General features: G+C 40.2%; 1 protein-coding gene across 1 annotated transcript in view; it reads left to right on the top strand.

Moving 5' to 3' along the window:
- The window catches only part of cntnap5a (contactin associated protein family member 5a), a 111,769-nt gene that overhangs the window by 65,707 nt on the left and 30,223 nt on the right, over positions 1–15,839 (top strand). The window contains exons 9-13 of the mRNA XM_044366215.1: positions 2,081–2,224; positions 2,351–2,510; positions 9,528–9,634; positions 10,701–10,820; positions 11,679–11,879. Coding sequence (XP_044222150.1) covers positions 2,081–2,224; positions 2,351–2,510; positions 9,528–9,634; positions 10,701–10,820; positions 11,679–11,879 — 732 coding nt within the window. The remainder of the gene's footprint in view (positions 1–2,080; positions 2,225–2,350; positions 2,511–9,527; positions 9,635–10,700; positions 10,821–11,678; positions 11,880–15,839) is intronic.

Genomic DNA, 15,839 nt, shown 5'->3' with positions numbered 1-15,839 from the left:
ACGGCTCCAAAGACTAATAACAGCATCATGTTTTCAGTCTTGGGAGAGTATTTATCTATGTAACTACATAAACTATATTTCTATTAGGGGTGTGCCTGAATACAAATGCATGATACATTATTATATTTTTAAAAAAATATTATTTTTTAAAAAATATTTGTTAGTTAGAGGTCTGTCTGCAATGAGGCGATGAGAAGTTTTAGTTCAGTAGTCAGCGCAGTCGTCTATGATCTGGGAGACTCCAGTTAAAGATCCGATGTGGGGACCTCCTTCATAAGGTAGTTTATTTATGAACACTAATTGTAACTTTAATTTTCTAAAATTCTAAAATTGTAATAAAAACAAAAACAGGATTTTTAGGCCTCTTTCCACTTTTATTCGAATACAAATACAGATACAAATACAAATACTGGGCTCTCTGCACATCCCTAATTTCTGTATGCTAAAAATAAATGCTAGTAATATCAGTCATTTTATTTTTTAGAAATAAAAGATGAGTAAACATTAAAAAAGGGGAGTAGACATGGTGTTGGGATGAACATGGTGACTGGTAGAGTAGTGATGTCATTAAAGTCATCAAACTGTTTCCTTGCGGCAGCGGCGCGGCTGAATCATACAGACTCTTACATGTCTGACAGATCAGCCACAGGGGGGAAACCAGCAGGCTGATGAAACATTTTGCAGGCAAATGTTTTCTTTTTCCAGACACTTGAGTAATATATATCACTGATGTGATATAAAAGACATTAGAGCCTCTATATAGACAATGTTTGTCACTTCTAGCTCAGTTTGAGATGGATACAAGCTGTGAAGGGGGGGGAAGGAGCTCGCCAGCAGTCCCTCACGGCTACTTCGCTTGTTCCATGAAAGAGCCAATCGAGTGGAGAGAACGACGCCCGAGGCTCTTGCAGTCTTTCGGGAGGAGGACAAGCATCATTGGACTTTGATAGACTCTGTGAGAGCAAACGTTCCCCCAAGAGCCTGGACAAACCCGACCTAACAGCCCATATTTTTGACAAATTGAAATAACTCTCAATAAATGTGCATGAACCCTTTCGTCTCCTCTGAGCTCTAATCAAGAACAAAATAGCGTTTTTTTTTTTTATTCACAGCTGCCGTCATGCCGTCACTGAACATGTCAATACAAAAGTAGATTGTGGATTAGGCTAAATTACAGTTTTAGTACATTTAGTAGCTACTCAAGATACATTCCAGTTGCAGTATGTAGTTTTGCTATCAATAATAACAACAATAACAACCTGTCAGATCATCTGATCATGTTTCTTTACTTCATCAGACTTCTTTTTAGTGACGAACTGTGTTCCCAGTGTTCAGAAATGAACTTGTTGAGTACAGTGTTATTAATACTGGTAGAAATATTGTTTAACTGTAATGCAAAGGCAGAAATTGAAATCCTTCAGAGCTACAGTTCATCCATACAAGATCAACAAGAATTGCTTCTCGTTCTTATATAAAATAGTATAAAATCGTGTGGTGCCAAATGTTTTTCACATGTCAGCTCACTTAAGACAGCTTTCCTTTTGTCAACAGCAAGAATTTTGGTGGCAAAATCCCCCACATTTGAACTCAAAGCAAAAATTTTACTCCACCTCCACAAGCAAATCCACTAATCACAGCAGTTCATTGGAATTAATTGTCAAAAAGTTTGACAATATGGGAAGAACACTGGCAGTGAGTTAAGGTGGGAAAACATGTGACGACTGTCGAGCTGAGTCTGAATCTGAAAAAGTTGGAGCAAGTCTGTTCCAGTCTGGGTCAGTTGGCGTAGATAAGAAATATGGAAAATATGGAAACAGGTGGAAACAGCTAGTTTGGCTATATACAGTCTCCACAACAGATCCCAGCCAAAAAAAATAGTCCAGCACATAAGCAGCTGTAAAACAGCAACCAGCGGACAAAAATGAAATGATCTTCTTATCTCACTCTGCCAGAAAGCAAATAAGTGCATTACCCAAAATGTCAAGCTACTCCTTTAAGGTACAAAAAATGATTTTGTGCCACAGAAAACTAAACTGTTTGTCGGTGAAGTCTGATGTGAAGTCTTTCTCTCTGTCTGTAGGTCACAGAGTTAATGACGGACTGTGGCACTCTGTGAGTCTGGACACCAGAAGTCTGCAGATCAGTCTGACTCTGGACAACGAGCCGGCTTCCACCATCGAACAGTGGGAACAACTGGAACCCAGAGGCAGCTTCTACTTCGGAGGTCAGTAGATCATCACAGATTTGTCTTACACACATCCAGTATCAGAACAGCTCTTGAAAGGTTTCTGCTCTCCACTAGCATGCAGGGCTAAAGGTGTTTTGTATTTGATGCATCTTCTCCACACAGGCTGTCCTCCAGCAGGCTGTCAGAACCCGACTCTGTCCTTCCAGGGCTGCATGCGGCTCATATCCATCAACAGCCAGCCAATCAACCTCAGTCACATCCAGCAGGGACTGCTTGGAAATTATAACGAGCTTCAGTTTGACACCTGCAGCATCAGAGATAGGTAAAAGAGTTGTTAGCATGTTCTCTTTCACAGCTTTGTTCAGGAGGTCAACTTTTACATTTGAGAAACATGTTGTGATACATATTTACCCGGTTTTGGGGCAGTCGATGACCATTTAACCTCTGGTAATTACACCACCAGCTGTTTAAGGGCCATTTCCTGATGAGAAACCTGGAAATGTTTGACTTGACAAGTTGACAAAGAGTGCTGGGACTGTAGCTGTAGTGAGGCGGCTGGGCCATCTCATCTCATTTTTAGCCATGTTACAGCGGCGGGGCTCGAGGGAAGCAAATGTCAGTTTAAAGGTCCATTACTGTGGTCCAGACTAAAATATCTCAAATATCCTGTCCTGAAATTTTGTTCAGACATTCATGTTCCCTAGAGGATGAATCCTAATGACTTCAGTGATCCTTTGACTTTTCGTCTAGCGCCACAGTCGTTCCAGTTCCCCTACATGCCAATACCCCCAAGTGTCTTCCATTTAAAGGAGACATGCTCTGCACATTTCCAGGTCTGTATTTATATTCTGGGGCTCTACTGGAATATCTTTGCATGATTTACAGTAAAAAACTCCTTATTTATCTTCTACTGGTCCTTAATGGAGCCCCTCAGTTTAGCCTCTGTCTGAAACAGGCTGATTTAGCTCCTGTCTCTTTAAGCCCCGCCTCCTGATGAGCCCGCTCTGTTCTGATTGGTCAGCTTCAGGAAGCTCTGGAGGCTATGTAGACAAACTGTAGTAGCAGAATTCCACTTCTTTTTCTCTTCTTTACTCCAAATGTCAACTTCTCAAATCCATCCGTACATGTTGGAGCTGAATTACATCTAAAATATGAGCGTGGACAAGACATGGAAACACCTTAGCAACAAAGATTACAGACACACATTTATGGACATGTGACGATCTGATGTCATCTTGTCAGGAAAGTAGAAAAACATTGCAAACAAAGCTTTCAGAGCAGGTTGAAGCTCTGACTTTTGACATAATGTAGTGCAGTGTCCACACAATAGAGGCATTTACAGCATTTGTCATTTGTTCAAACGCCTTAAACGACCTGCAGTACGTTAACCTGAACAGGACCTCAAAGACAGAACTACTGTGAGGAGGTTGGGTCGCCAGATTTGGTTCTTCTTTCTTCTAACCCTGACCACCATCTTTCCCAACCTCACCAAACCTGAACCATGGTGCTGTCACATCAGAAATTGATCATATTGCACCTACTTTTGACTTTTTTTCTGAAATATACCACGTTATTATTCAGTCCTCTCAATATGTCGCCTTGTCTGGCTGGATGCTGTAGCTGTTTCACTTCTTGCAAGAAGAATTATTCTTCATGGACCTGGTGTGCTCTGTTCTGTCTTTCAACTAAAAAATAATGAAAAGAGCTATATAATAAAGAAAAAAGAAAGAAAATGGTCATATGAATAACTTGGTCAAATGCGTCGCTTTGAACGTTAAGTTCTGAGAACTCGTTGAACAATGAGTGTGAACAGTTGCCACTGCTGAATCGTTTGTTTTTCATTGACAGTTATTCAGGCACCTGCTCTGACTATTGAGGATTCAAATCTATCTTTGGACCTCAACTTTTTTCCAACTTAAACATCAGTTTTCTTCACAATTACAGCCTCACAGAGCTGCTCATGTGGCTGACAGTCTTATCGGAGAAAGGGCGGCTTCAGCTGTCCGCGTCCTCCAGAGGACACATCCAGCATTCACCAGTCAAAATGGAGATCTCTTAATGCGACTCAGCAGCAGCGACTTATCAGCCTGCATTGTTCATTTGTTGTGATAGCGACATGTTTTCTACAGAGCAGACTGGAAGTCACTGACACCGTGTCCAATAGAGACTGTCAGGATCATCTAATTAAACTGCAGCAGAGACTCGGTAACACCTTCCCAGGCAGAGGGCTCTACTAACAAGCTGCTTCCTCCCGTGCTGCGTGGCATCAGTCCCTCATTACCTGCACAGCACTGAACCGGATCAGACCCACCAGCTCCAGCGGCGTCTGCATGTTGTCTGGAACATTTACAGGGAGGACACAAACATTTCAGCTGCCATCTTCTCTTGTCTCTGCCCTGAGGGGAGTCTTAGTCTCGGTGTCTCGTGTCAGATTCGAAGCTACCTGCTCTATGTTGCCCAGATTGTACAACATTACTGTGTCAGAGTTACAAACAGCTGTACGACACATCACTTCCTGCCACATGTGTCAGCTCACTTTCCCTTCCACTTTTAAACATGTTTTACTTCTTGTTCTCAGCTCTTCTCTGTGCAGAATGATGTACGTACAGTTTTCGCATTCATCTGCTGAAGGAGGAAAGTTTCTCTGAGCTCACCTTAAATCTCAGTTTAACACCTGCAGGATTTGTGACATCACAACTAGTTTGGAGCCAATCGTGGTCCAGTATGCAACTTACAGAAGTGTGATGTGGAAACTTGAAGCCTCCAGAGCACAAACACTGAGAATGAACTTTACAGTGAAGGAGTAGACATCTGGTGTCCAGCAGTTCAACAGTATTTACATATTCTTAGATGTGGGATTTGTGGGAGAGAAGGAGATGTTGTTTTAAAGAGGAGATCTATATTTATATACTGGAATATCTTTGCATGATTTCCATTTAAAAACTCCTTATTTATCTTCTACTGGTCCTTTATGCAGCCCCTCAGTTCAGCCTCTGTCTGAAACAGGCCGTTTTAGCTCCTGTCTCTTTAAGCCCCGCCTCCTGATGAGCCCACTCTGTTCTGATTGGTCAGCTTCAGGAAGCTTCCTCCAGATCCAGAGGCTACGTAAACATATCATGTACGAACAATCTGATGCCATCACGAAGAGGAAGCTTTGCAAACAGAGAGTTTAGGGAAGGCTGAAGCGACCCCCAGGAACAGCACCAGGCTTTGAAGCCAATTTGACATAGCGGACAATTAACAGTGGACGGTGTAATTACAGCGACATGTGATGCTATTGGGCCAAAAAAAAAATTCTCCTGTAGACTTACATTGTAAAAGAGACATCTGCAAATCAGCAGATACATTTTTTTGAGTGTCACAACCCCCAGGAAATGACTCGTCTCATTATCAGAATGTGATCCATTCGGTCCATTTGGAAAGTCTAGAAAAGCCGCATGATTGTATCGTTTTATCCCTGTTCAAATCAGCCGGAGGGCTAAACTGGAAGTTAGCTGTCTCAGCCGACAGAGTCTCTAGTGAGCCCCACTGGGTCCATAGAGCACGTGCAGTATGTTTTCAGCAAGTGGCTTTTTTGGCTTCATGCACCACAGAGCAACATTCATAGGAATGAACAGGACCCCGCCTCTGACGCTGTATCCACTTCTCTTTATACATCCATGGGCTGAAGCCCTGGGTTTTGACTTACAGGGAACATTTTTATATACATTAATTGGAAGTTTGACCATGTTTAACATCCAACATCATAATAGTATAAAAATAACAATCACAAAAAACAGTATGTCGCCTTTAAGAATTCATAACTAGGTATAAAAACTCTGATCCGATCAGACAAATTAACATTCAGAGCAGATTAATTTATGTGTATTAAAACATGTCTGATGGGGATGTTCAGGAAAATGGTAAGTTTATAATTCCACTTAAAAATAGATGAATATGTGGAAGATACGTTTCTTGTAAACAAATGCAAATGAAACAAAGATACATTTCTTGTATCTTGTATCTAGTTATCATCTGATTTCAGCTTTTCACAGTCGTACTGGCATCTATATACTGTCACCAGTATGTCAGTTGTATTACAGCAACCGGAAGACAACAAAGGAGAAATTAATTCAAAAATATTATGTCATTAGTGACGTATTGATTGGGAAAAATTAATTTAGTGTTTATAATACAGACTTTGCTGCACCACACACTACCTCATTAAGGAAATACATCATTTAATATATTTTCTTTTTATTTTATTGCTAATTTCTATATATTTGAGTCATATTTTGATAATCTCAGTTTAATCCTAAATTTGTTTTATTTGTGTTTTTTATAAAAAAAAAAAAATATAATTGTATGGTGGCCCTGAGAAATAAATGGAACCAGAAATAAATAGAACCAAAGCAAATGAAGAAAAGCACCTTCACCAATACATGGACAGTATTTAGAAAATAACTTTCCAACCGACGCTGCAGCTCGTAGTCGAAACCTGTAAATAAGAGTGGCCTGAGCTGTTTCCTGTATTTTTTTGCGTGTTTCCTATATTTTTTTGTGTGTTTCCTGTATTTTTTGTGTGTTTCCTGTATTTTTGTGTTTCCTGTATTTTTTGTGTTTCCTGTATTTTTTTGTGTTTTTCCTGTATTTTTTGTGTGTTTCCTGTATTTTTCTGTGTGTTTCCTGTATTTTTTGTGTGTTTCCTATATTTTTTGTGTGTTTCCTGTATTTTTTGTGTTTTTCCTGTATTTTTTTTTGTGTTTCCTGTATTTTTATGTGTTTCCTGTATTTTTTTCTGTTTCCTGTATTTTTTTCTGTTTCCTGTATCTTTTTTTTTGTGTTTCCTGTATTTTTTTGTGTTTCCTGTATTTTTTGTGTGTGTGTGTGTTTCCTACATATTTTTTTGTGTTTCCTGTATTTTTTTGTGTTTCCTGTATCTTTTTTTTTGTGTTTCCTGTATCTTTTTTTTGTGTTTCCTGTATCTTTTTTTTGTGTTTCCTGTATTTTTTTTGTGTGTGTATTTCCTACATATTTTTTTGTGTTTCCTGTATTTGGTCATGTTTTCTGACTTTGCAGCATTTGCAGTGCTTTGAACTCTCAGGGCCACTGTAATAATAATAATAATATAATAATAATAATCATAGTTAACCCTTATATTTGCTGTTAGTGTTGTTTTTGCTCACTGTAAAATGTCCTCAGCACATATTTTTACTCTTTATTCAATTTTATAAAGAAATTTAAAGGACTTTCATTAAAATGTTTATGTCAAATAAATAAACATCAGCTGATATATTAGATTAGATTTTTTTCAACTCCTAAATATCAATCTTTGATCTTGGCCTCAAACATTTAGTAGCTTTAAAGTTCACACGTCATCTTGTGTGATCACTTCAGTTAGTTTTGGACCTTTGACACTTTTCCTGACGACATTTATCCACCAATATTTTCTTCTTCTATCAACCAAGAATTAAAGTATGTATAAGTATTAAGTACTTTTGAGTTTAAAGTATTGTAAGCTGTATGCTGTGCTGCAGGGACACAGTTGGCTCTCAGATTTGAGTCTTTTATTTGATGTTTGATGATCTCAGTTTCAGGATTGTGACCACGGTTTCGTGCTTCTGTTAAGAGATTAACCTTTATGTGACTTCTCCTCCTTTTCTCTCTGCATCCAATCAAACTTCATGACTCAGTTTATGACGAGAGTGCACTTCTGCGGGTCGGCTGCTTTAATTTCATGACCTGTGAGAGCAGCTGTGAACACAACAATAGAAAAAAAAAAAAAGAAAAGCTTGATGGTAATTAAACCAACTGCTGCAACCTTATCCGAGCTGCGGCCGGCCCCGCTCTGCTGCAATTAATGGATGAGAGATGAAAGTGTATGAAATTATAGATGCATGCTTGAGAGGACGGCAATTATGTGAAACTGGAGGAAGGGACTATTAATCGGAAAAAGAAATGTGGTTTGAAGTTTCCTTGAAGTGCTTATTGTGTTCGAGTCCCGTAAACATGAACTCTACTCTGACAGTAATGCTTTTATTTTTAGAGAAAACATCACATCTTTTATTTCTCACCTTCAGACGACAGCATCTCAACACCAATAAACAAATGCTATTAAAATACTAAAGTGATATTGTCACTTTTTTTCCCCCAATGTCAGTCTTAATAACAGCATGAAAAATGAAAAAAACAAAGTGGTGATAATGTGGATCACATCACCTTGTTCGTCTGACCTTATATTCTTCCGTTAGGTTATTCTCTCAAATCACTCTGTGTCTTTCTAAATATATTTATTCATGCTTTAAATGCTGCTGTGACACATCTGTTTGCAGAGATCAAAGTTGCTGCAGAATTGCCTTCACCAGACTGTGACGGTGGAAGTTTGTTATAAGCAAAATGTGCAAAAACAACACAAACAACTTTCAACAACCGCTTTCAGTCTCTGGAGAGAATCCACATGGAAATACAAAGACAGAGAGAGAGAACGCAGTTTAAATTATGCTTCATTTAGTATTTTGGATGGGAGAAAAAGATTAGATATTAAAGTTTATTGTTTCTGACTAGAATTTGACTTGCTTGTTAAATCTACATGACCTCATGACCTCATGACATGACACAAAACCCCGAAACTGTTAATATCATTAAAGCAGCCGTAATCAATATTTTTCATCACAGTCTGAGCTGTCAGTGTGTGATGTGTTGGCTGTGGCTCGTAGTAATGAACCTACAGAGAATTATCAGTGACTCTGCAGCTTTATAGTGAGTTTCAGCTCATTGTTTAACTGTCTTACTGTTCTGGTTCATTCTCAGAGTTCTCGTAGCATCGTTTTCAATGCAAAAGCTGTAAAAAGCAACTGTACACTACCTGCTCAGCACCAAACAAATACAGTTAGCTGTAGACTAGCTGGTGAACATAGTGGAGCATTTAGCAGCTAAAGAGCCAGATATTTCCCTCAGGAGTTGGTAGAAAGTAAAATCAGAAGCTAAAAGAGAGTGAATATTGGACTTATATTCACCAGGTGGACAGAAACACGACTCCACATGAATGATAATGTTGCTCCGTAACTGCTGGATGTGGAAATAAAGCAACTGTTTGCTAACAAGTTCAACATATCAACTTAAAAGCTGATGATGTGTCAGTGTTGTGTTCACAGCTTGTTTCTGCTGAAAACTAGTGAACATCAGTGAATGCAGCTTCAAGTTGCAGCTGAAGTTTCTAACTCGCTGGTTGAGGAAGACTCACCACTGTCTGCTGTTAACTCCTTTATATTCACCTTCAATAGAACGATGCAAGCAGGGGAGGATCAAAGATGAGCTTATATATATATATATATATTATATGTTTTGTTCTGTGTTGCAGGTGTATTCCTAACCTGTGTGAACATGGAGGTCGCTGTCTGCAGTCCTGGAGCTCCTTCTCCTGCGACTGTTCAGGGACCGGCTACTCTGGAGCGACGTGTCACAACTGTGAGCAGTGATCATACATACATTTTTATATTATCTTGATGATTCCTGAAGGTTGTTTTATCATGTCTTATCCTGTCATTTTAATTTAATTTGATCTCATTTTTTTTATTTTCCTAGTTTTTATTGTTTCTTTATAAATGCTATGATTATTTGCTTTTATGTTAGGCACTTTGTGTTGCATCTTATGCATAAATTGTGCTATATTAATTACATTTATTATTATTATTATCATTATTAGTCTGTCTTAAAACAACAGTCAGGAGCCAAAATGAACATTAAAGCTGTTTTTCTTGCTGTAATCATTCCTCCTGTTCATACTGACCATTAGAAGATCCCTTCATAATGACCTTACAATGGAAGTGATGGAGGACAAAAAAATGTATTTCAAAGTTTATCTGAAGCTAATATGAAGCTTCAGCGTCCAAATGAGTCAAATCAAGTAGATATCTTTCAACGTTACAGTCTTTTTAGTGCCAAAGTTCCTCTTTTTGTTACTATACTTCCACCTGCAGCTCAACAGGGAAACACTGTCCGAGGAAACACAAAGAGGGAATTTGATGCTAAAAAGACTGTAAATGTGTCAGATATCCACTTGATATGACTAACTCAGACTGATGAAGCTGAATAGAAGCTTCACACAGACTTTTAAATGACTGTGTGGACACACTGTGGATTTTTTGGCCTCCTGCACACCTGAGTATGTGACAGGTGCGTCGGAGCTCCTGAACCGCTGAAATATCTATTAAATCACAACGTTTAGGTCTGTCTGAGCTTCATCAGGTATACGGGCGAGGAAAACCTCTTTCACTGTTCATGTGGACACGTGACTCTTGTTTTAATTTTTTGTAAAAACTGTGAACTTGTCCTTTAAACAGTTGTGCTGGTGTGATTTTTAAAAACATGAAAGAGCTTATAAAGACATCTTAGAAAAAAAGAGAAAAAAAAATCTAAAACTTTTATCCAAAAAAACCCTTAAAAAGCCTGAAAACATGTAGATGTACAGTGTCAGAGAGGAAGATTGTGTTCAGTATCAGCTGAACTCGTTTGCACCGTCTGCTGCTTCCAGCCATCTACGAGTCGTCCTGCGAGGCCTACCAGCTGACTGGCAGCTCCTCCGGCTTCTACTCCATCGATCCGGACGGGAGCGGCCCCCTGGGGCCCGCGCAGGTCTACTGCAACATGACAGGTGAGTTCACCGCAGTCCACCACGTTGTCACCTTTACTCTCTCTCCGAGCTCCGGTGGGACCAGAGCTCAGAGTAAAGAGTGGAGTCTCTCACGGATCAAACCGCATCGATCTGCAGCGCTGACACTTCACTGTGCTGAGAGAAATCATTACGCTCACTCGATACGCTTCATCGCAGTGTAGAACTTCATTTGTGTGACGTTTTCTGTTAAGGTCCATGTGACAACGCTGCAAAATAATCATTTCATCTTTGCCAGGATTCTTGTTTTTGTAAACCGTTTGCACCCATTTGGATGCAACAATATGTCAATAATCAGGAAATACATCAGGAAATACATCCTGTTAGATTCAGTGTGACAAACACACATAAACATCCATAAGTCTTCTTCAGAAACAGAGCTCAGGTGTAGCTCACAGCTCACTCACACTGACCCCAAAGCATTATGGGAACTGTAGTTCTTAAACTGAGAAGCAGATTATCCCTAACAGTCCAAAAGGCAAAAATGACCATGTTGTAATGTTTCAAGGTTATATATCCAGAAGAATTCTCTTTTCTTCTTTCTATTTTTTTTTAATCTTAATTGTTTGTCCAAAATCCATGAAATATCGTTGCCATCAGTGAGGTGATATCCTTTCTTCTGATGCAACTTGTCTTGTTTGCAAATGTCACTGTGTTTTTGCACAATGTGCAGGATCACCAGGAGATCTAGAATCATCTTTTGTGACTCTCTTGTCTGTAAAACTGACTTGTGAGAGATACAACATGCAACTATATTTAAATATTAGCTAATTTATGTGTTTATGTGTGTGTGTGTGTGTGTGTGTGTGTGTGTGTGTGTGTGTGTGTGTGTGTGTTCAGAGGAGAAGGTGTGGACGATTGTGAGCCACAACGTCACAGCTCCGGTCAGAGTTCAGGGCTCGTCTCTGCAGAAACCTCACGTCATGAAGTTCAACTACAGCGCCTCGGCTCAGCAACTGCGCGCCATCGTCGTGGCGTCAGAGCAGTGCCAGCAGGAAGTGGTTTACACCTGCAGGAAGTCCCGCCTCTTCAACACCAAAGGTGAGTCGTCTGTTTTAAAGAGGATCATTTCTTCTCTGAAGGTCGTTTCCACCAGATTTCCTCCTCCGTTCCTGTTTGTGATCTCCTAAACACTCAGTCTGTCCGTATGTCGCTGTTCTGATTTTTTTTTTGCAATAACGTCCAATCGTGTCTCTCTGCACGTTCATCTTGAATTGTCCCAAACATGGCACGTTTGCTCCTAAATCATGAATCATTCATGAAGTCCGTGAATTCCAGCATTCCCTCCGCGCCACGTGAACACAAACAAACAAGTTCATTATCCAGCAGATCAAAGAGAGACAGAGAACAAGCTGTTTAGTGGCTGTATGAACACTATCTGCTGCAGCCTGATTTGCTCAGCGCTCGTCTTTGTTGCCAGACTTCTGCTGTGGAAAAAGGTCAGTGGCTGTCAGTTACCGCCTCATCACTTCACTGAACACGTAGACGCGAATAAATCCCTCATTTTCTCCTACAAACACACTCAACAGCATTTTTCTAATTGATAATTCGACACAATTATATGGAGTTAATCTGAGTAATCATGCAAATGTATTAGGGCTGTAAAGATGAACGTATCTGAGAAGCGTGATGAGTAATTAGAGGATAGAGCAGGATGTCTCAACTGGCAAGCTGACAAAGTGTGATCTTCTCTCCACACATGTTTTAAACATATCAAAATAATCTGCTTTGAATAACATTTTCTGTCCCATGTGACACGAACGCAGCAGGAGTCGACTGTCAATCTCTCAAGGGGGGGATTATTGGAATATAGCCAAACTCTTGTCAGTGAAAAATCACACAAAGCTTCTCAAATTGAGCTGATCTACTAATAAGGAGCCGTGTAGAGACTCTGAGTGTTATATTAAGTGAAAAGATGAAGAAATTATTTGCTTTTAATTTGATAATAATCATTTTGATTTGATAAAATGATGGAAAACACTCCGTATGGTAAGTGGATGATTTAAAATGCCTCAATAAAACACATTAAACCTTTTATACATGCGTTTACTGTGCTGTAATTAAAGACAAATCGTATGTTAAATGACAATAATTAAACCTTTTAGTCCTTTTTGTTCTGTGATCGGCCAGTTGATTATTTTGTGTCTTCAATCTGAAAACAAGAAGAAGCTTCTGATGAAAACTAGATTTAGTATCAACAGATCACTGCTGCCCTCTGCTGGACGGCCCTGAAATCACCTCAGTCCACCTCAGTCCACCTCAGTCCACCTCAGTCCACCTCAGTCCACCTCAATCCACCTCAGTCCACTTCAGTCCACCTCAGTCCACCTCAATCCACCTCAGTCCACTTCAGTCCACCTCAGTCCACCTCAATCCGCCTCAGTCCACCTCATTCCACCTCAGTCCACCTCATTCCACCTCAATCCACCTCAGTCCACCTCAGTCCTCCTCAATCCACCTCAGTCCACCTCAGTCCACTTCAGTCCACCTCAGTCCACCTCAGTCCACCTCAGTCCATCTCAATCCACCTCAGTCCACCTCAGTCCACCTCAATCCGCCTCAGTCCACCTCATTCCACCTCAGTCCACCTCATTCCACCTCAATCCACCTCAGTCCACCTCAGTCCTCCTCAATCCACCTCAGTCCACCTCAGTCCACCTCATTCCACCTCAGTCCACCTCAGTCCACCTCAGTCCACCTCAATCCACCTCAATCCACCTCAGTCCACCTCAGTCCATCTCAGTCCACCTCAGTCCACCTCAGTCCATCTCAATCCACCTCAGTCCACCTCAGTCCACCTCAGTCCATCTCAGTCCACCTCAGTCCACCTCCTCAGTCCATCTCAGTCCACCTCAGTCCACCTCCTCAGTCCACCTCAGTCCACCTCAGTCCATCTCAGTCCACCTCAGTCCACCTCAATCCACCTCAGTCCACCTCAGTCCACTTCAGTCCACCTCAATCCACCTCAATCCACCTCAGTCCACCTCAATCCACCTCAGTCCATCTCAGTCCACCTCAGTCCACCTCAGTCCACCTCAGTCCATCTCAGTCCACCTCAATCCACCTCAGTCCACCTCAGTCCACCTCAGTCCACTTCAGTCCACCTCAATCCACCTCAGTCCACCTCAGTCCACCTCAGTCCATCTCAGTCCACCTCAGTCCACCTCCTCAGTCCATCTCAGTCCACCTCAGTCCACCTCCTCAGTCCACCTCAGTCCATCTCAGTCCACCTCAGTCCACCTCAATCCACCTCAGTCCACCTCAGTCCACTTCAGTCCACCTCAATCCACCTCAATCCACCTCAGTCCACCTCAATCCACCTCAGTCCATCTCAGTCCACCTCAGTCCACCTCAATCCATCTCAGTCCACCTCAGTTTCTCCTTTTTTTGAAACAAGTATCAGAGAGCAGTTACATAAACTATTGATGCCAGAAACTCTCCAGCTGTGTTTCTTAGCAGGCAGGTCTCTCTCTGCGTCCTCTGGTGTCCAAACAAACAAACATTTGAACGTCACTGGACGGTTTTATCGGTGCTTTGAGGATTGTTCTCCACACACAGCCAGATGTTGCTGAATGGTTGAAAATAATGACGGATTTTGCATCTTTTGAAATTTTATTCACAACAACTAATAAATACCAAGAGAGCAAGTAAATATTCCTACTATTTAATGAAAATATATGATGAATTCATGCAATATTTGTTTATACATTGTTATTGTTATTGTTATTTTTGTCTCTCTGGTTGATTATTTTTTCTTTTACTTGTATCTAATTCTGTTTGTCCAGAGTTTAATTACAAAAAAGTCTAAATTGTCACAACCTGCCCAAAACTATTTTTACCCTCCATATTAAATAAAAAGTTTAAAAAAACAAAACAAAACAAACACCAGAGCTGGAAATAAAGAAATAAAGCTCATTCATCGCAAATATACATCCAAATGTCCTTTTCACAGAAAAATACATTGACCACATATAGTTTGTTTTAATCACACCGCTCTTCACCTCCCGTACAGATCAACAGACAACACGTCTTCTTCACTGATGAAGCCGTGTTTCTCCTCGCAGACGTTCAGTCGTCCGATGTCTTTATGAACAGTGTGGTCTAATTACGTGTTCTTACTTTAATTAAAAGCTCTGCTCGTTTCCTTCATTAGTATCCGTATGGGATTAAGTGAAGATGCAACGCAGCAGCTTTTAACATGACAATAAACAAACAGCAACATCCGTTTAATGACTGCTGTGAGCTCTACAGCTGCAGCCCAATAACAGTCATTACAGTCAATTCAAAGTCTTTTTTATGCATCCTCAACATTATTACTGCTGGATTTCCCTCAATACACTTATTTACTTTGTAATGCTGTTGAGTTTGAATGATTTTATTTCCACATTTTACTTATTTCATTCAACGTCTTTATTAATTTACCTCATAATTTAAGTTTATCTGTAAAGCACAATATCATACACACACACACAGAGCTGATAAACATGCTGGATATATAACCTGGAGTCAGACCTGGCAGTGCTTTGTAGATGAGGAGTAAAACCTTAAAGTCGATCCTGTGGTGAACAGGGAGTCGGTGCAGGTGTCTGATCCTGGTCAGGATACGTTGGATGTCTTTAGACCAGTGAAACGTCTGTTATAATAAACTGTGCTGCTGATAAAGGAAGCTTGAACACATGTTTCAGAGTCTGACTGAAAAAGAAAGCAACACATTTTTGAAATATTTCTGAGGTGACTGAAGGCAACTTGGTGATGTTGCTGATGTGTGAAAAGAAATTCAAGTCAGCACCAACAAGAACTCTCAGTGGTCGTAAGAGATACACATTACTGAAATATATACGTGTGCAGCAGTGGAAGAAGTACTCAGATCCTTTACTGAAGTAAAAGTACCAATACAGACATGTAAAAATACTCCATTACAAGTAAAAGTCCTACTATAGTAAAAGTACATAAGTATTATGAGCTTGATGTAGTTATAGTATTGTAGTAAAAGTACATAAG

This window comes from Thunnus albacares, chromosome 11 (assembly GCF_914725855.1).
Source record: "Thunnus albacares chromosome 11, fThuAlb1.1, whole genome shotgun sequence".
Lineage (NCBI taxonomy): Eukaryota > Metazoa > Chordata > Actinopteri > Scombriformes > Scombridae > Thunnus > Thunnus albacares.
The sequence above is the reverse complement of the archived record's forward strand: the minus strand, read 5'-3'. Positions and strand labels throughout refer to the sequence as shown.